Source organism: Capra hircus, chromosome 13 (genome assembly GCF_001704415.2).
Source record: "Capra hircus breed San Clemente chromosome 13, ASM170441v1, whole genome shotgun sequence".
In the NCBI taxonomy this organism is placed as follows: Eukaryota; Metazoa; Chordata; class Mammalia; order Artiodactyla; family Bovidae; genus Capra; species Capra hircus.
This window is the reverse complement of record NC_030820.1, coordinates 78070343-78090042: the sequence shown is the minus strand read 5'-3', so window position 1 is coordinate 78090042 and position 19700 is coordinate 78070343. Positions and strand designations below refer to the sequence as shown.

Here is a 19700-nt window from a genome sequence, read left to right as displayed (position 1 = left end):
GCATCCCCTGAAAACCCCCATTCAACATTTCAAGCACCATTCAAAGTGCACCTCATCCTTGCAGGGATGAGACCACACTGAATGGGAACCTGTAACAGTGAAGTGGCCTACACCAACAGACAGACAGCTGCCCGTCTCCAGCTGCCCGTCTCCTTCCCTCGGATGGTGCTTCACTGGCTTTTCCGGAGTCTACTTCCTATTCTTGGTACAGGTTTCTTCAGAAATGTGACAGCAGAAAGCATCACGTGTAACAGACGTCAAAGGTTCATGCTCTCCTAGAGAACACATCTGATGGTGTGCGGCCAAGGCGGGCTCACATTCAGTCACAGCTTACCGGTGAGTGCTTACATTACGCCGTGTCACTTTCTATAGGCACTGGGCACCCAAAATGATCTGCCGCATTTCTACAGTGAATCATTTTCATGGGAGAGAAAAAAAAAACAACAGTTCTTTTAAAATTATAACTGAGCTGGGCTAGAAAGCTGGGATAAAGATGCCTGAAGTGAAGTGAAAGTCCCTCAGTCGTGTCCGACTTTGCAACCCCACAGACTCTACAGTCCATGGGATTCTCCAGGCCAGAATACTGGAGTGGGTAGCCTATTCCTTCTCCAGCGGATCTTCCAGACCCAGGAATCGAACCGGTGTCTCCTGCATTGCAGGCAGATTCTTAACCATCTGAGCTATCAGGGAAGTCCTAAAGATGCCTGATAAAATTTAAACAAAACATCTGAACTGAAAATCCATCTTAAGACGCAAGGTAGGGCAGAAACCATCATTACTTGAAAAATTTCTGAAGCTAGTTCTGACTCCCCATCCTTCCACACTCACTTAACAAGATGACTGATGACCTTCCAGTGAGCACCCAGTGAGCTCCTCATAAAGCTCTGGGAAGAGAAGGAATTAGGGCCCAGAGTCAAGCATTTTCTCTATTTACAGGAAAGCTCATTATCCATTATTTAAATACCCCCCAAATCCAATTAGGCAAAAGTCAAACATGGGGTAAAGCTGATAATGTTTTACGTGAGAGTTCTAATTTTTGAAAACACATAGGCATAAAAGCCAGGCTTGCAGAAATATTCTAATGTTTATAGCACTTTGTTAAGTTAAACTTAGCGATTTTGGTTTGAACATCCTTCTCTCTTCAGTCCCACAATAGGGTGAATGTCTCTGGCTCCACTGTAAAATGCATCATTTCTCTTACAACTATCCAAGAGTGAGTGATGAGGTGGAGCCAGTGTCTCACTAAAGCTGGGAGTCTGCTGGGAAGGTCCTAGACTCTCAACCCTCCTAGCACCAGCCTGGGCCCAGAGTGGGCATTCAACCTAATTCTAATAACTGAATTAAGGAATGGTTCTAAAGGTGTTCAGGAAGTCCTTAACTCGATACCAGTCTGCTTCATCTTATGGAGTAGAAATGTTCTTTAAAGGGAGTGTGTTTAAGCAAACGTCTGGTCCACTCCTGCTTTCCAATAATAACAATAGTTATTATTCTTACTATTTTGCTTTGCAATTGAGTCACACAGCCTCTCAACAAGATAGTACTGAAGAGCTACTAAAACACAAATTCAAAGCATAAATGGTTATTTTTAGATGATTTAGATAGCCATGTGTTTTAAATGTCTGAAGGAAGAAAAAACCCCCAGTGGTACCTTGTATTTGCTAGAACTGCAGCGAACTGCAACTCCCTTAATATCTTCAACATTTTCTATACTTCCCACACCCTCTTTTTACAAATGGTTGCCTAATTTGATTGTTCTAGCTGCTACCTAGTACTTTAAGGAAACTACTGCCTCTCAGAAACAGAGCTAAATCAAAGGGAAATACAGAAGTACAGTAAAGGCAATAATTTAAAATAATAAGTGAACATATAGGGCATACATTTCCTGGAACTCTTGCAAGTAGTCACCACTGAATAGGAAGATATATATAGAAGTGGGGAGGGGGGCGGGGATGGCTAGACTAGAATTTTAGGAACCAAATCTTCCAAGTGACATTTGTGTTGAACAAACTGTTACTCATAAATCTCATTATAAATGAGAATATAAAATTACTGTATAGTAAAGCATACTGAGAAACACACAACTTTCAAAATCAGAAATTCAGCGTCTTTCAAGCTGAAAGCAATGCTGTGTTCTTTGTCTACACAGGTTAATGGAACGATTTAACTTACTGCAAAGATCTTTGTTGTGGTGGTTTAGTTGCTAAGTCATCACTAAGTCACGTCCGACTCTTTGCCACCCCATGGACTGCAGCAGGCCAGGCTTCCCTGTTCTTCACTATCTCCCAGAGTTTGCTCAAATTCAGGTCCAGTGAGTCAATGATACTACCTAACCATCGCATCCTCTGCCACCGCTTTCTCCTCTTGCCTTTAGTCTTTCCCAGCATCAGGGTCTTTGCCAGGGAGTCAGCTCTTCATATCAGGCGGCCAAAGTATTGCAGCTTCAGCTTCAGCCCTTCCAATAAACCTTAGTAAATGATTATATTTATCCATTTATATAATCAATATGCCAGAAGTCATAGTCAATACTGCTAAACTGTAAGATAATCTACACTGCTTAGATAATAAAGAGTTTAAAATTTAGTTAATGAGTAGCAAGCTTGCTTTGGTTTAAAGTTTAAAATGATTATGCAATGAATAGAAAAAGATGCTGAAAAGTAAACCCAGAGCCTCAAAATCTAATGTGGTAGGGTGAGAGAGAGGAAGGAGAAATGAGCACAACCAGCCGGCGTTCAAAAGGCAGCAGATCCGCAGCGATCACCCTCGCCAGAGCCTGCGGAGACGCTGGGTCATCCTGTCCACTGGTCAGGGGGGAGGTTCAAAGATAATGGAGCCACAAATCACTACCAGAACAATTATGTGCATTTGGAAAATGACATGGAAAAAAGCAGAATCAAATTGCTTTACAAATTCCCCACAAATGAGAAGATGAGGGCAGGCATGGGAGGTGTGGAGTACCCTCCACAAAGGCGGCGGGGGGAACGGGGGAGTCAACAGGTGGAGGTGGTGGGGCTGTTTCAGCTCTGAACTACTCTCTGAACGCAAAGTGAGGGTCAATTAAACATAAGAGAAAAACAAAAGGCACAAAGGCTCAAAAACAAAACAAAAACAAACGAAAACAACACACCTCCCACTCGAAATCATCTGTAAGCACAATACCAAAAAAAGAAAAACACACACACTATAGAAGACTCGTTCTGAAAAATAATCAACCAGAAAAATAACTATTTCACATGAAATTTACTGTTGGCTTGTCAGGCACTTTAAAGATAAATGTATTTGAGATCAGGGATAAATAAAGAAATTGTGCATAAAAAAGATGTTACATATACATCTAGGAAGGAATAAATGAAGCCACAATAAGCAGATAGGAAAGAATAAATGAGAAATTTTGAAATGAAATCGACAACCACTGACATTTAAATAACAACAGACCTTAACAGATGAAGATAAACTCTGCATTGAACACGAAGGACAGGCACTTTGGAAGTGAGTACAGAGGAAGACAGCATGGAGAAGCAGGAGATACGCAGGACAGGGCGGCCCCAGCGCGCCTCCAAAATAAAAGTCAGTGCCCGCACGCCAGGGTCAGAGTGAAGCTGCAGAGTATTACGGGTAAAAAAAGAATCTTCAAAGTAAATTATATTATCCTTTGGATGCTTAATATAACGTTAGCATTATCATTTATTTTTAATAACTCTATGGTTACACAGTTAAATAGTTAACAAAGAAAAACTGTGTTTTCAAGGGTCACTGACTTTAAACCTTATTTTTACAATCCTTAAAGTATCTGTTTTTGTTACTTTTTAACATCACTTACGTCTTCTGTTAAATGTCATAAATTTCACCTTGGGCAGAAATCAATAGGCAGAAAATGAATCAGACTTACAGTAACTCATGTCAATGAAGCATATTGGAACAAGTTTTTTTTTGAATGCTGAGAACCACAAATGTTCTCTTGCCATTCCTGGAAGAGAACAGTCTAAAAAACTGAATCCACTTTCACTTCTGTTTTGTTTACCTTCTGCTTTCCATAGGACAGTTGACGTGTTCAGGCCCTGGGGTTCTGCCACTCTGCCGAGGACAGTGGCACAGCTGACTAAGGACACAAGTAGCTGGCAGACATCTGAGAGTGGAAGGTTCACAGCTTGCTTTACAAGGAATCAGACTGCCAACCACCAGCTTCCTCCCTCCACGGTTAATTTCCCTATGGAGACCTTAGGAACCCACACAATATGCCCACTTTGAAATAACTGAAAACCATATTTATGAAACTGATGGTATTCTGTGGATAATCTGGGAGTGTGAATGGGAGGGAAACAGAATGTCAAAATGAAACCAGCTTTGGTTAAGAATTTGTTTAACATTTCAAGAGTAGTACAAGATTCTCTTATCATTACCAAAGAAAAGGCTTTTGTATTACTGTTACCAACCAAGTGAGTTTTCTAAATACCTTCTAGATGTAAATGTACTTTTCTACACACCACTTCGGGATTAGAGATGATGAAGGAAGATGCACCCAATGCTCAAAAGCATTCTAAAGTGACAGTTCTTTAGTGAAGCCACAAAAGTAAAATGACAATTCGGGGAAGAGAGGAAGCGGTGACCAAGCTCTTCTGCCCGGCTTTGCAAAGAACTCAGCGCATGAGAATTAAGGAAGCAAGGTTTACATTCAATGTCTGAATCTCTTCAATTCATCCAAATATTTATTTAGCACTGACTATGTGGAAAGCAAGAAGGATAGGAGGGTGAACAAGGGAGGCAAAGTCCTGCCACTGTGGACCTTGTGCTCCAGCGGGGAAGATGGCCAAACAGACACGAGGTTCTGAGCTAGGCGCTGCCACACAGAACTCACACAAACATACCCACCACTATTCACCAGGGACTGATGGTAAAACAGAAGGACTAGAGCTCCGAGCAAGCAGATACTCTACCTAGACCCCCTCCCACCACCAGGGATCTGATCCCTCCTGGAGAAGCAGAAGGGGCAGTTCGGAAGCCCCAACCTCCACCCGCACACGCATTCCTCTCGCTTCCTCCTGGGTTCTAGCGCTGAACTGTGCCCGAGACCAGTGAAGGACTGCAGGCACCATGCACAGAGGCACACGCACCACACGTTCTGGGCAAAGGAGGGGCAAGCTGACCCACGGGGGGCCACGTCTACAGACAACCCCATGTTAACGGTGTTTTTCGACGGAGAGAAGTTCTTCTTGGCAACACAGTTCAATTGATGAATCTTTTCCTTTATGGCTAGTTTTTGTGGGGAGTCTTGTTTAAGAAACAGTTTTCCATCTCAAGTTTATACACACACTCGCCTACATTATTCTTGAAAGTTAAAAGAATGTTTCCCATATATTTTCACTTATATCTTGATTATGACTCAAAACGCTGGAATAAAGCATACAGATGACAAAATGCCATGTCTGTCCCTCTAACAGCTGTTTTTGTGCACAGTAAGCACTCCTGTAACTTTACCAGCAGGCACTCAACGTCTGCTGAATGATGTGCAATGGAACGAATGTCTGTCTTTGCCTAACATTCTTTGAGAATATAAGCATTTTTCTTAATCTTATAAGCTCTTTACATATTTTAAAGCCATCAATTCTTTGTCTGTGCTGGAAACGACTTTTCCAATTTATTTGTTTGCACATTAAATTTCCCCTACATAAAAATTTTTTTAAGTGTGGGAGGATGATCGTAAAACATCATTGTAACAATAGAGCTGCCACTTGGGAGAATGATTGAGGGAATTTTTATTTTCTATTGTTTTCCAATGGTTTTCTAGAGCACATATGCATTATCTAAGCAATAAAAAGTTTTAAAGTAGTTCTAAGTTTTAAAGTATTCAAACCCTATCGAACTTTTCCTCTGCAACTTCCTTTATTGCTTCTAATGCTAGAAAGTTGTCGTCTTCTTCAGTAAGTAATAACACTTTAGTAAAAAAAAAAAAAAACAAACCCATCCATCTGGTTTATTTCCTTCTATAGTTCTCACCTATACCCCCTCTGATGTCTCTAAATCTCAAACTAGCAAAGAATAGGTGTTTCTTCTCCTTCTGTCAGCTTCACGGTTACTCTGCTAATCTCTGCGTCCGGTTCAGAGAGCTCGACCTCCCTCTCCCTAAACTCAAATAGTAACAAAAATGCAGCTGCATCTGATCATTCAGATTTCAGAAAGAACAAATCACTATTTTTCAGAGAAAGAAAAACCGTTAAAACTAGGTAGAATTAAAAAAAAAAGATTAATGCAGGCTCGATCAATTCTTTGCAACTATTTAGCAAAGATCAAGAGGAACACAGGAGAATAAAATAGTAGGAAACTTAAAAAACCCACAATAATATTTCTGCACTTAAGATGAACACTGCTCCTTTGTTCTTCTGTAAGGAAAGGGTAGGCAGCATGGCTTTGGCACAAAGTTCTGCCCCCGTATTTATCTGGTATGTATTATTATGTGTCTAAATTTGTAGTGAAATACATGGAAAAAAAATGAAAACATTATATTATTTCTGTTCGCCATGTCAATAAACAGATTATTTTGTAAAAAGCATACTTCTCCATGTTACCTGACGTCTAACTTTTTAACTTCTGTCAAAGCAAATTTTACTTTATTGAGCCAGTCAGTTCAGTCGCTCAGTCGTGTCTGACTCTTTGCCACCCCGTGAACTGCAGCACACCAGGCCTCCATCACCAACTTCCGGAGTTCACTCAAACTCATGTCCAAGGAGTCAGTGATGCCATCCAGCCATCTCATCCTCTGTTGTCCCCTTCTCCTCCTGCCCCCAATCCCTCCCAGCATCAGGGTCTTTTCCAATGAGTCAACTCTTCCCATGAAGTGGCCAAAGTACTGGAGTTTCAGCTTCAGCATCAGTCCTTCCAAAGAACATCCAGGACCGATCTCCTTTAGAATGGACTGGTTCAATCTCCTTGCAGTCCAAGGGACTATCAAGAGTCTTCTCCAACACCACAGTTCAAAAGCATCAATTCTTCAGCGCTCAGCTTTCTTCACAGTCCAACTCTCACATCCATACATGACCACCGGAAAAACTACAGCCTTGACTAGATGGACCTTTGTTGGCAAAGTAATGTCTCTGCTTTTGATCGTGCTATCTAGGTTGGTCATAACTTTCCTTCCAAGGAGTAAGCATCTTTTAATTTCATGGCTGCAGTCACCATCTGCAGTGATTTTGGAGCCCCAAAAAATAAAGTCTGCCACTGTTTCCACTGTTTCCCCATCTATTTCCCATGAAGTGATGGGACCGGATGCCATAATCTTCGTTTTCTGAATGTTGAGCTTTAAGCCAACTTTTTCACTCTCCTCTTTCACTTTCATCAAGAGGCTTTTTAGTTCCTCTTCACTTTCTGCCATAAGGGTGGTGTCATCTGCGTATCTCAGGTTATTGATATTTCTCCTGGCAATCTTGATTCCAGCTTGTGTTTCTTCAGTCCAGCGTTTCTCATGATGTACTCTGCATAGAAGTTAAATAAGCAGGGTGACAATATACAGCCTTGACGTACTCCTTTTCCTATTTGGAACCAGTCTGTTGTTCCATGTCCAGTTCTAACTATTGCTTCCTGACCTGCATATAGGTTTCTCAAGAGGCAGGTCAGGTGTCCTGGTATTCCCATCTCTTGAAGGATTTTCTACAGTTTCTTGTGATCCACACAGTCAAAGGCTTTGGCATAGTCAATAAAGCAGAAATAGATGTTTTCCTGGAACTTTCTTGCTTTTTCCATGATCCAGCGGATGTTGGCAATTTGATCTCTGGTTCCTCTGCCTTTTCTAAAACCAGCTTCAACATCTGGAAGTTCACGGTTCACGTATTGCTGAAGCCCGGCTTAGAGAATTTTGAGCATTACTTTACTAGCGTGTGAGATGAGTGCAATTGTGCAGAAGTTTGAGCATTCTTTGGCACTGTCTTTCTTTGGGATATTTAATTAAAAAGCAACTTTCTGAGTAACTCTTCAAACAATATCCAGCATAAAATAGCTATGTTATTGTTGCTCGGTCACTCAGTCGTGTCTGACTCTTTGCGACCCCATGGACTGTAGCCCACTGGGCTCCTCTGTCCATGGAATTTTCCAGGCAAGAATACTGCAGTGGGTTGCCATTTCCTTCTCCAAAAATAGTTGCACCTCAACAAATTAAATTAGAACATCTTCCCACCTCCTTCAACATATTCAGATGCAATTGTTTTAAAGAAGATGCCTGTCAATGCAGGAGCCGCAGGTTCGATCCCTGGGTTGGGAAGATGCCATGGAGAAGGAAATGGCAACCCACTCCAATACTGCTGCCTGGGAAATTCCATGGACAGAGGGGTCTGGTGACCTTCAGTCCATGAGGTCGCAAAGAGTCAGACACGACTTAGTGGCTAAAGCACCACCACCACCACAAACTGCTTTAAAAGGGCTCTGTGCCCTCGTCCTCTCCAGTCATAAGCTGTGGGCAACAGCTGCAGGATCTTTTGGTCATTTGCCTTCTTAGAATTGGATTCATAAAAAACACATTTTCTAAGGGATGGAAGGAGGCAGTAAACCTCTCCTAATAATATATGATCAATTTTTAGAAGCTTTTGAAAGCTGATGCATGCCAAATCTTTCCTCAAGAGGATTTGCTCAATATCTCAAAGCTACAACTAAAACTACATAGGAACTAAAAATCCATATACATATTGCTGGATACAGACTAGGGTCACTATTATTACATAAATAACTGAAGTTATTGCAGAAGCAATATCCCTTAAGATATTAAAATAATAGCCAGACACTCTTCTTCCCAAGGCTCAGAAAATGAAGACATTTATGCTGGTTTAGCAGGAAAATAAATCCCTAGGACCAAACAAATCAGACATTTTGCAAAAAACAGGATAACGAATTTTAGAGACACTAAGTCTAGTGACATTTTCATGGAACAGGCAATGCCTAAACTTGAAAAAAAGCTCATCATTAGAATGCTTGCTTTCTCACTGCACTGAAAAGCAATCTTCACAAGATTACTCATAGCAAACAGTGTGTAGCTTCAATAAGGTATGTTCATTAGGGAACAGGGTAGTTAAAAAGCCAGAGTTGTAACATTCTTAAAAGTAATTGGTCTTAACACCCAAGTGTATTTTTTAAAGCAAAGCCTCACATATGATGCCAAAGTCAAGTTTTGAGGATCACCTTCAGAACCCAGAGCACAATATATCATTGTACTTGCAGCCAATTTTTGGCCTTGCATTTCATGCTGCGCCAGTGTTGTGGGGCAGGTGGCTCTGTCATGATCCCTGTCCTCACTGAGTTCCTACTCAGTGGGGAAGACCAACCGTGGCCAAACACAGCACTACTCAGTGGAGTCCTGCCCAGAGGGGACATGTATTCACAGGAAGAAGGGAGAGGCCTCGAGAAGGGCCCTGACAGTGAGACAAACTCAGGAGCGCCTGGGGAGCAGCCACATCCATGCAGACCAGAGCTCTTCCTGGCGCTACTGACCTGCTGCGTCTCCTTGCCCATGCTGGCTGGCACTAAGCGGAGAAAAGAAGTCAGACGGCTGATATCCAAGCTGCTTTGCCTAGTCTGTTCTGACACTGTTGATTCAAAGGAAGCCTGAGCAATGAGGGCTGAGGAGGAGAAAGGATGGCCACCCTCCACTGGAGCAACCCCAGCAGCCTGCCGCCCTCTCCAGGCCCGTGGTCAGAGAGGAGAGAGTGGGCCCGCACCTCATCCGGGCCTGCAACCCGGGTCTGTGACCCTCAGGGGCGCACCAGGCACAGCTACCATGTCCTAAACCTGTCTCTGCTCCACAGGCTTCCCCAGAGACTGCGGTCTGAGCCTCCTCAGCTCTGAGGAACAGACATGCCAGGTCTAGCGTGTTCCCTGCAGAGCACGACTCCTGCAGATGCAGGGCCCTCATCAAGGGTCCCCTGACTTGAGTGAGCTAAACAGGACGAACCAAGCCAAGAGAGAGGAACGTGGAATGAAGAAATCCGAGAAAGTGTGAGGATGGCGCTGGAAAACAAACAGTGGCTGTCAGAAGCGAGCACCAGTGACCCCACTATCTCTGAGCACTCTGTTCTTGGACTTCCTCAACAGAAAGGCCAGGGTGATTTTCCAGTAATGAGTAACTTCCTGCCATGATGCCCAGGGAACGGCTGGGTGTGAGAGCAGCGTTTCTTGGAAGGATGTGCCTCTTCCTCTCCACTTTTCCTGCAGGCGGTATGGCTCTCTGATGTGCTACATTCCTGGAGAAGGCTTCACTCCATCTGAAATGGGATCCGGGCTCCCTGAACCCCACCCCTACAGAGCAGCAGAGGAGCAGGTCAGCAGTTGGAATATCAAGAAGGCTTTTCTGGAGCCCGGAGCCGGGATGAGGAGAACTCAGCCTGGTAGAAAGCACACACCCCCACCCTGGGGCCCTCTGCAGCAAACAATATTTAGGCAGGAAGGGCAAGTGCTATCTTCCCAGCTCCCTGCCTAGCAGGGAATGCCATGATGTTCAGCTCCCTAGAGGCTGCATTCCAAATTTCTGTCCATGTATGTCCGGGCTGATGGTGCCTCAGCCCAGACCCTGGACATAAACGTCAGCTTTCCCTGACATTTCCCTTTCCTTCCCAAGTCCAAAGGCGATGTGGCTCTGGCTCCTCTGATCGCTGAGTGTTCAATTTATTTTTTAAAGTATTTATTATGATGCTAGAATATCAAAATAAATGAGAGCTTGGAGGGGTTAATGGGTAGAGGCTACAGAGGAAAAAAGATGCACCATGAGCTTATAATGGCTGAAACTGGGTGACAAACACACAGGGGCTCGTTACCTTAATCTAGTCCCATGCTTGAAAGTCTGCATGAAGGGTTCTTGCAAGTCAATTTTTTTGAGCAGGGAGGAATACTACAATCGGATGCGTGTTTCTGAAGAGACTACTCTGGCTTTACGGTCCTGGGAAGTCAGTGGCAGCAGCACAGGTTTTTCCCCTCCCTGAACTCCCCCAGAAAAGTAAACAGGACGGCAAAACCGACAGACAACCCTCAGACAACAACTCAAACAAAGCCCCTTAGGATTTTGAAAGTGCACAGAAGGAGGGGACAGCCAGTGATTAAGACCCATGTGGCACTGCACTGTATGGGAGGAAGGAGGATCAAGACATGGGGGAGTCTGATGGCTGTGATCAGGAGAACCCCGAAGCATAGGCCTCACGGGGAGGTGTGACAGGCCGACCGTGTGTGTAGCCAAACCCGGAGCAGATTCTGCAGGCTCCGATTCATAGGCATCAGCAGGCTCCCCCTCCCCCAGGTACCCAGAGGCCCTCCAGACTCTCCCGACTAAGACCTTCCAAGACAAAGACTGTACCAAGAGGCTTCTGGGAGTAGACCACATCGAGCACGGTAAGGACAAAAGGGGCAGAGGAGAGAGAAGGTTGAGATAATAGGTAAAAACAGGAGGAACAGGGGAAGCAGACCCTGGAGACGCAAAAGTCACTTCACAAAGGCAGCTGAAGAGGGAGCCCGAGAGCCCCGAGCTAGACCATCCGCCTGATACACCCCTTCCTCCTCAAAACTGCTGGGAAACTGTTTGCTTAAAGATGGCCAACTGACAAGGAACAGCTGAGTTCCACATAACATTACTATACGAGAGAACTAGGGACAAAAACTGCCCCTACAGAAAAGAAGAGCAAGCCAGAAAGAGGCCCACAAAAGATGAAACTAACCCAAGACACTAAGAACATGGTAGAAGCTCAGAAGAACAGCACAAATGAGAAGGAGAATTCACAAAACAAAGTAACTGGAAAACAGAAGGATTCAAAAAGGTTAGTGAAAGAAAGCGGGGATAAATTTAAAAGAAAAGAATAAAGTATTTTCAGAAATAAAAGACAAGGAGAACCCAAGAGCAAACACATGTTTAACGCCTTAGAGGAAATAGATATAGTGGAGTTAAAAAATAATAATAATTCCATAAAATATAACCAAAGAGAAATGTTTTAATTGTGTAAGTTTGAAATTGTATTTTTTTAAACATGCAAGTATATTTAACAATTTTTCTTTTACTTTAAAAGCTAATTAGATTTAAAAATTTTTTGAGGAAGTGAAAGAAATAGATGATAAAACAAGAAAATCAAACAAACACACAACAGGCTGAGTCCCTGAGAAGGAAATCAAAACAATGGAACAAAAGAAAATACTGCAACTTCAAATTTAAGGCTCTCCTGAAATTAAAAAAAAAGAAAAGATGTGAAACTATATATTAAAAGAACACACTGGTTTGGGAGGAGAATGACCCAAGATGGCTAAGAGCAAGATATAGTTTAATAAATGATTACACTATGACACAAAAGGTTAAGAAAAAACTCCTCTGGGTATCTAGCAAAAGGACCAAATCACTTTAAAGGCAAAAAAACCCAGACCATCAAACGCCCACTGCAGCGCTCTACACCGCAAGACACACAGCGGAACAACATATTTAAATTACTTAAGGAAATAACATGTGATCCAAAGATTTTTATATAGATAAAATGGCCTTCAAATATTAAAGCTGCAAACTGTTAGGAATACGCATCGATAATTCACAGAATATTTCTATAAACCATTCCCAAGGAATCTAGTAGAGAAGGAGCATCAGGCAACCAAAATGACAAGAAAGGTTTAAGGAGCAACGACCATGAGCATTAAGGAGAGTCGGATACAACTGAGTGACGGAACAACAGAGCGGGCCTGACACAAGAGGACGGCGGCGCAGCGGGCAGTGTATAGGCGGCGGGCAGCGTATATACAATGCAGAGGACGACCGCCAGAGGGGACGGGGAAGGAGGAACAGGAAGGGCAATCAGCAACGGATATTAACTGAGACTCTTCAGATGCCAACCGAAAATACTTCAAATTGGATGCTGGGGGAGAGGGAAGGAGAGAACGGCTGATTACTACATAACTTCAATAGTGCTCACAGAAGGGAATCACAGGAACAGTCCCAAACTGAGGGCTCCAAGGGTACAGAACAGCGACATCAGAGTCGAAGGGGTCACTGGAAAATGCAAACATTCCTAAATACTCAGACTTACTTGCAAAATCCCTCCACAGGAATCATAAAAACATGTCCAGTGTACACAATATAAAGGTGTAATGAAAAACTTCACCAGCGTTAACAGTCTAGCAGAATCTACTCCTCCAAACATACAAAACAATGAACTCTTAAATAATGAATTCATTATTTTTGAATTGTTACTACTTGTTTTTACATAGATGGGCCCACAATATATGTATTAGTCTATTATATAATCTTGTTATTCAGCCGTCTAACCTACCTTCATTTACTCAGGTAATTTTTCTAAAACTGCATTTTCTGGGTTATCAATCACACTGCAAATAGAAGAAATCAAACTGTCAGCACCCACTGGCTCACAGAAAAAGCAAGAGAATTCTAGAAAAACACCTGCTTCACTGATTAGGCTAAAGCCTTTGACTTGTGAATCACAACAAACTGTGGACAATTCTTAGAGAGATAGGAATATCAGACCACCTTACTGAAAGATGCTTGCTCCTTGGAAGAAAAGCTGTGACAAACCTGGACAATCTATTGAAAAGCAGAGACACTGCTTTGCCAACAAAGGTCCGTCTAGTCGGAGCAGCGGCTTTTTCAGTAGCCTCACATCCGTGTGTGGATCTCAGAGTTGGACCATAAAGAAGGCTGAGCACCACAGAATTGATGCTTTTGAACCGTGGTGTTGGAGAAGACTCTTGAGAGTCCCTTGGACAGCAAGCAGATCAAACCAGTCAATCCTAAAGGAAATCAATCCTGAATATTCACCGGAAGGACTGATGCTGAAGCTGAAACTCCAATACTTTGGCCACCTGATGCAAAGAGCTGACTCAATGGAGAAGACCCTGATGCTTGGAAAGATTGAAGGTGGGAGGAGATGGGGATGACACAAGATGAGATGGCTGGATGGCATCACTGACTCAAGGGACATGACCGTGAACAAACTCGAGGAAGTAGCGAAAGACAGGGAAGTCTGGCATGTTGCAGTTCAGGGGTCGAAAAGAGTCATACACAATTTAGTGACTAAACAGTAAGTTAAAAAAAACTTTACCACTTTACCAGGTTTGAGAAACAGATTCTCTTGTTGAAGTACCTTCCACATACTCACGTTATTAAATCTTAAGAGTTGCTGAACAAGCTTAGCCAGAACCAAACTTTTTCATCAGTGGGAGCCTAACCTCCACTGAGATCGTATTCTTGACAGAAGGAGCTCTCTTCTCTCACTCTCCAAACTCTAAACCGACACTCACGCCTCGTGTTCCTTCTGGGGCCCTTTCCGTCTGCATGCCCTTGGCAGTTTCCCCCTACTGTGAAATTTCTTCAAGCTGTCTGTCCAGTCGCCGTGCTGCCAGCGACCCTGTGCAGCTTCATGACTGGCATCGACCATCTGGGCTTCTCTCCCACTCTACTCAGGCTTCCTCAACTCTGATACTTTAAACCAATTTCCTTCTTACTTTTCACATGTCTACTGTTTCTTTTTACTTCAAAATTGAAAACTGGGGGTATTTTCTCATTATTAAGGTAATATATTCCCATTGAGAAAACTCAAACAATACCAAAAACCAGACCACGTATGAACATTATATGACTACTGAAAAATCAACTGACCACACATGCAGCAAGCAAGTGGTTATTAGCTTAATGAGAAGACTATTCACTGAAGAAATAAGAGCAAAATTCTCAAAGCCTCCTTTGTTACCTGTACGTTCCCTGTATATATTTATTCTTCTACGTACTCTGCTCTGCTTAAAGTACAGGCAACTTGACATTTACACATCCCTGTCAGGCTTTTTTTCCAGACATACTTTGGTCTGTTTTGAATGGCACTAAATGGTTCTTAGTTACAAACCACCCAGAGGATCTTTCAGTAGCAGGGTCAGAAACTGTAAATTGGCTAAACTGTCTACAAACAATCGGTAAGCTGGTAAGGTACATTCAGACTGACAATTCTGTTCTCAATCTACTTATTTCCCTTATGGGCAGTTGCTTTTTAAAACAAGTTGCGAGAAAACACATAAGGATATGAGAGGGATATATGATTAGGAGAGGAGATGCTTTTTGAGGGCAAAAAAGAAAAAAACTGGAATGAAATCACACCACAAAATAGCATTACTAATACAAGAATTCATGGAAAACAGCACGCACAAATGAGCATAAGTAAAACCAAGGAAACCTGCTAAGATGGACAAGCTGCCATCCATATCAATATCCTGGTTGCAACAGTGCATTACACTTTTGGATAATGTTATCAAGGTGGAGGAAACTGGGCAAAGGGTACAAGGGATCTTTCTATTATTTCTCACATGAATCTATAATTATCTCAATAAAAATTTCAATTAAAAATGATTGGCAGAAAATAGATAAAATGGTTATAGTACCTACACTGTGCAGTGATAGGGATAAAGAAAACTTTTATTCTTTTTTGTTTTCCATAGTAAACATATCACTATACAATGACATACAGTATAAATTAGAAAAATAAAGAATTCTTAATAAGGGTTGAAAGGATAAGATGAAGACTTTAGGTATTCTCAAAATAGTATATAAAATCTCAAGCAACGTGAGTAAAGTGAATAGAGGACTCTTCAACAAATCATGGGACTCTAGTATAAGACAAATCCTTAATTTTAAAATGTCTGTAAACAAAGAGGAAGTCCTACTTTCTGCAAGTGAATAATTAACTTCCGGGAATCATTATCTCAGGAGGTGACATACTCTGGAGACCAGTGCTTAGGCCATGCATGTCTTCCCTGCTTTCTTGAAAACTGCTAAGCCCCTTCTGTTCAAAAGGCTGTCCCACCCCATCTTGTAAGCCTCGCAGAGGCACTCACTGACCTCTTCTCACCAGCTTGAAGCCCTTTCTTCAACACTCTCCTGGCACCTTTTATTTTTCTTCCATGGCACTTTGCTCCGCAAGTCATCGCCCGCGTGACTGTGACGGGGCCACGGGCCGCGTTTCCGACCACCCGCGCCTGCACACGCGCCACTGCCTAGCGTCCTGCCTGGTATCCACGGGCACCCGATCAAGTTGGGATGAGTTAAATGTCAACATAATTTATATGAATTTATAGATGACCAGCATAATGGTTTGTAGGGAAAATTACAACTCTTCTGTTAGTGAATAATTGTTAGGTAGCTTACTCTTTTAAGTGTTGAGTCCTTAATGTGGTTTCTTTAATTCCATAAACATTTCTGAAGGGTGTACAGAGGTATCCATCTTATATGGCAACTAAATTCTATAACGTGCGATGAGGCAAAAATTGCATGCAACTGAGATTAAAACCTTGGGGAAAAAAATCTTGAATTGTAAACATTGAAGGCTGAGATATTTTAAAGCCTAGATCTTAACTTCTTTTGTTTCTCTTTACCTGCAGTCTCCCCTTCCTTGCAGAGGATATCAAGAGGTGGTCAGATAAGACAATGTGGTACTTAGAGGAATTTCTCTTTTTGTTTGTGGCACTATGTATAGTTTAACTAAGCATGATTAAATGCGTGTACGGTGCAGGTCCACAAGGTGACAATAAGTCAGACGCTACAATACACTTGGTCTTGAGGATACAAAGGTCTGAAAGGCATGATCCCATATTCTTGGGAGGGTTCATGTTCTAGCTAAGAAGAAAATAATATATAAGCAACAGAATAAAAATATTAATTCACATAAAATGGAATTGTTAAAAAGGAGCAACATGCTGTAAAAAAAAAAAAAAAAAAGCTATTTGGCATGTCAGAGGCAGAATACGTGCTTTCTCAGTGGCTTTCTTCCTGCGACCAAATCCTAACTTTCCTCCAGGGAGATGGATTCCTCAAGTGGATAAGGGAAAATCACTGCATTCACAGAGGTAACAGAGAAAGCATACTAATAATATTTGCCGTAGTTTTTTGAAAAAAGGGAACTGAACAGGACAGTCAGCTCTGCGTTGGGAGCAGGAGGCATGTGCTCCATGGAGGTGGGGCCTGTGAGCTGAAAGGAGGCTCTCAGCAGACAGGAGATCCAGCACCCACAATGACTCAGTCTGAAGTGCAAAAGGAATGGGGTGAGGGGGGCTTTGGAGGGGTGGGGTGGCGGGGGAGGCTAGCCAGCAGAGCAGGCCACACCCTCCGCAGACCGGCTTTAAGCACCTGTGTTAGGTGAGGCCAAGGAATCTGGAGACGCCAGACCCAGCAACACGGATCCACTGGAAGTCTTCGAGTAGGACAAGGATATCCCTTCTTGTCCCATGAAAGACAGGCTGGAAGTCAAGGGCCTGAACCAGCTGAAGGGGACTGTAAACGGCCAGAGAGGAGGGGGCCTGAATGGAGGCAAGGGGAGAAGATGAGGAAAGAAGAGGGTTAGACGCACAATTCAAGAAGGAAGCTGGAAGACTTGGCAATCAGCTGGAAGAAAGGGAAAACTTAAGAACTGAAGGCTACTTTAGGTTTTTAGTGCAACTAGGAACAGGACTGAAGCGACTTAGCAGCAGCAGCAGGAATAGATACATATGTTAACGTGTAAACAAATGTCTGCTGATTTTATAATTACTCAGTGGATTTCCCAATATACAAAAAAATGTTTAGTGGTTAAAAAATTTATCAAGCTTATAAGACAGGATAAAGCAGTGCTCTATGTTACAAAATACATCCTCCAAATAAGAGCATAAGAAAGTCTACAAAAATGTATCTAATATAAAAAGAATGCATTAGAAAATATATAAAATCTTACAGGTAACCCATTTCTGTCTGATCTACTGTAAAGGAATATAACATATTTGCATAGGTTAAAAAAAAAAGGCTAAATCCTCGAGTGATTTTCTGGCAAATTAATTAGATGTTTTCAGAAAAACTGCCAGTAAATTTGAGAGAGAAAACCTAGTCTCATTTGGATAAAACCTGTTAAAAGCAAAAAGTGCTGTTTAATATGACAGCTTCCATGGCCAGACAAGCCCACTCCCCCATCCCCTTCTGTGCTACGATTATTAACAGGAATAAGATGCCAGAAACTTCCATCACACTATGCCAGAGTGCATTTGTGGAACAATTTGTAATGCTGGGGAGCAGCCATGTTCCACCTCCAGCCCCGCCTGACTCCAGCCCACCTTCTTGTTTACGATGACGCCAGACCCAACCTTTCAGAAGTGGTACATCACACCTTCCTTTCTGAGTGTGTGGGTAGGCCCAGGGTCCCTTTCTGCTGAGAAGTGAAACAGCAGCCGTCCAGTCAGGGACAAAAAGCTGAATGTGAACTAGCAGGGAACCTTAGCCCTGCAGCTCTCCACGAGCCAGTTCAAAAGCAGCCAGCTGCTAGATTGAAACACCCAGGGCAACTACGGCCATCAGCCTGCAGCCCAAGGCCCCCGCATCTCAGCACTGCTTGGTTGAGCAGGAAGATGAAATGCAAGCTGGCTATTTGTGGGCTCGGGGGGGGGGGGGGGGGAACATGACATTCACGGGAGATGACAGCCCCGGAGGCAAACCGTTTCTCCAAGGCCACAAGGGCCAGGCCTGCCGAGCCTTCAGACGCTCTCGAGGCCCCACCTGCTAGGCCTGGCTCGCGCTGCCTGATCTTGCCCGTGAAGATCCCTGTGCACCAGCTGGGGCTCCAAGCGAGCTGAGGCCACAGAGGTCGCCTGCCCAGAGGTTCACCCAGGCGCCTACGGAATGCATCTTGGACTCCGTGGACAGCTTCTGAAGGCTCAAGTAGGGAGTGCGTTGTACAGTTTCATGTACTGTCATGAAAAGGTCTTACCTGAAAACAAGTCTTAAATAAGAAATATAATCAAGGGAAATGTTATCAGTATTAACTATAAAAGCTATTATTTTCTGCAATGTGATACATATCAGGGGAGAATGAAATTGAAATACAGGTACAGTTTATAAAGTTTAGTCACCTGGGATTCTACAATTTCTCACAGCAAAATTAACAGGTGACAACTCAGCTACAACATTTAATTTTGAAAACCTCAAAAAGACTAGGTATTTATTTCAAAAACAGGAGCCTTGGATAGGAAATTCAGGTGCAGATCAGAAGCAAAAACCCTGGTCTAAGCAAAAAGAAAGGTAACCAAGGAAAAAAGGTCAATGTATGGAGACCCCAGAGGACAACAGAGGGCAATGAAGAGATGGCCAGCCCTGGAAGTGCTGTGGGAGCTGCCACTGTTCTCCAGCCCCAGAAGCACCAGCCTAGTCAATCCTTCAAGCTCTAGTCTACCCCCTGCATCCCTGAATCCAGCCTCTCCCCTGAAATCCATGGGAGTCCATACTTACCTGGAAGGGAGGAGAAAAACAACTTCCAGTGCCAAGGTTGCTTGAGAACAGGATACATTAATACACACCCATCCCACCCCCCGCCCCCAGACACACACACACACTACCTCCCAGATGGAACCTGGAATGGTTTTTATCAATAAAATCACTATTACGCATAATATTAAATATTATATATAGTAATCATCATATATCATAATTGTACAGGGAAAGCGTGTATTAATAGGGACACTTCAGGTATACTGCAGATTAAATAGGTACAGGTAAGTTTGGACCTTAACCACCGCACTGATTCTATAGAAACAACGTTCCGTGTCACGAACAATGAACTTTCAATCTTCTGTACTGGACACGCTTACGTATTAGGGGCTGTCTGTACTTTCATGCTTGGTTTCCGTTCTAGACTCTGCCAGCTGAAGAGTCCATCTGAACACTGTTCCCATGAACTGACCCAAGTAAGATT

At 43.0% G+C, this 19700-nt stretch overlaps 1 protein-coding gene across 2 annotated transcripts in view; it reads right to left on the bottom strand.

Annotated features, from left to right (window-relative positions):
• PTPN1 (protein tyrosine phosphatase, non-receptor type 1) overlaps positions 1-19700 on the bottom strand; it is a 64599-nt gene that overhangs the window by 27033 nt on the left and 17866 nt on the right. Inside the window, exon 1 of one of the 2 annotated variants that reach the window (XM_018058022.1) lies at positions 3433-3507. The exons of the other annotated variant lie outside the window; for it this stretch is intronic. Within the exon in view, the coding sequence (XP_017913511.1) occupies positions 3433-3459 (27 nt within the window). The 5' untranslated portion in view covers positions 3460-3507. Of the gene's footprint in view, positions 1-3432; positions 3508-19700 lie in introns of those variants that run through there. 2 annotated transcript variants of the gene reach the window in all.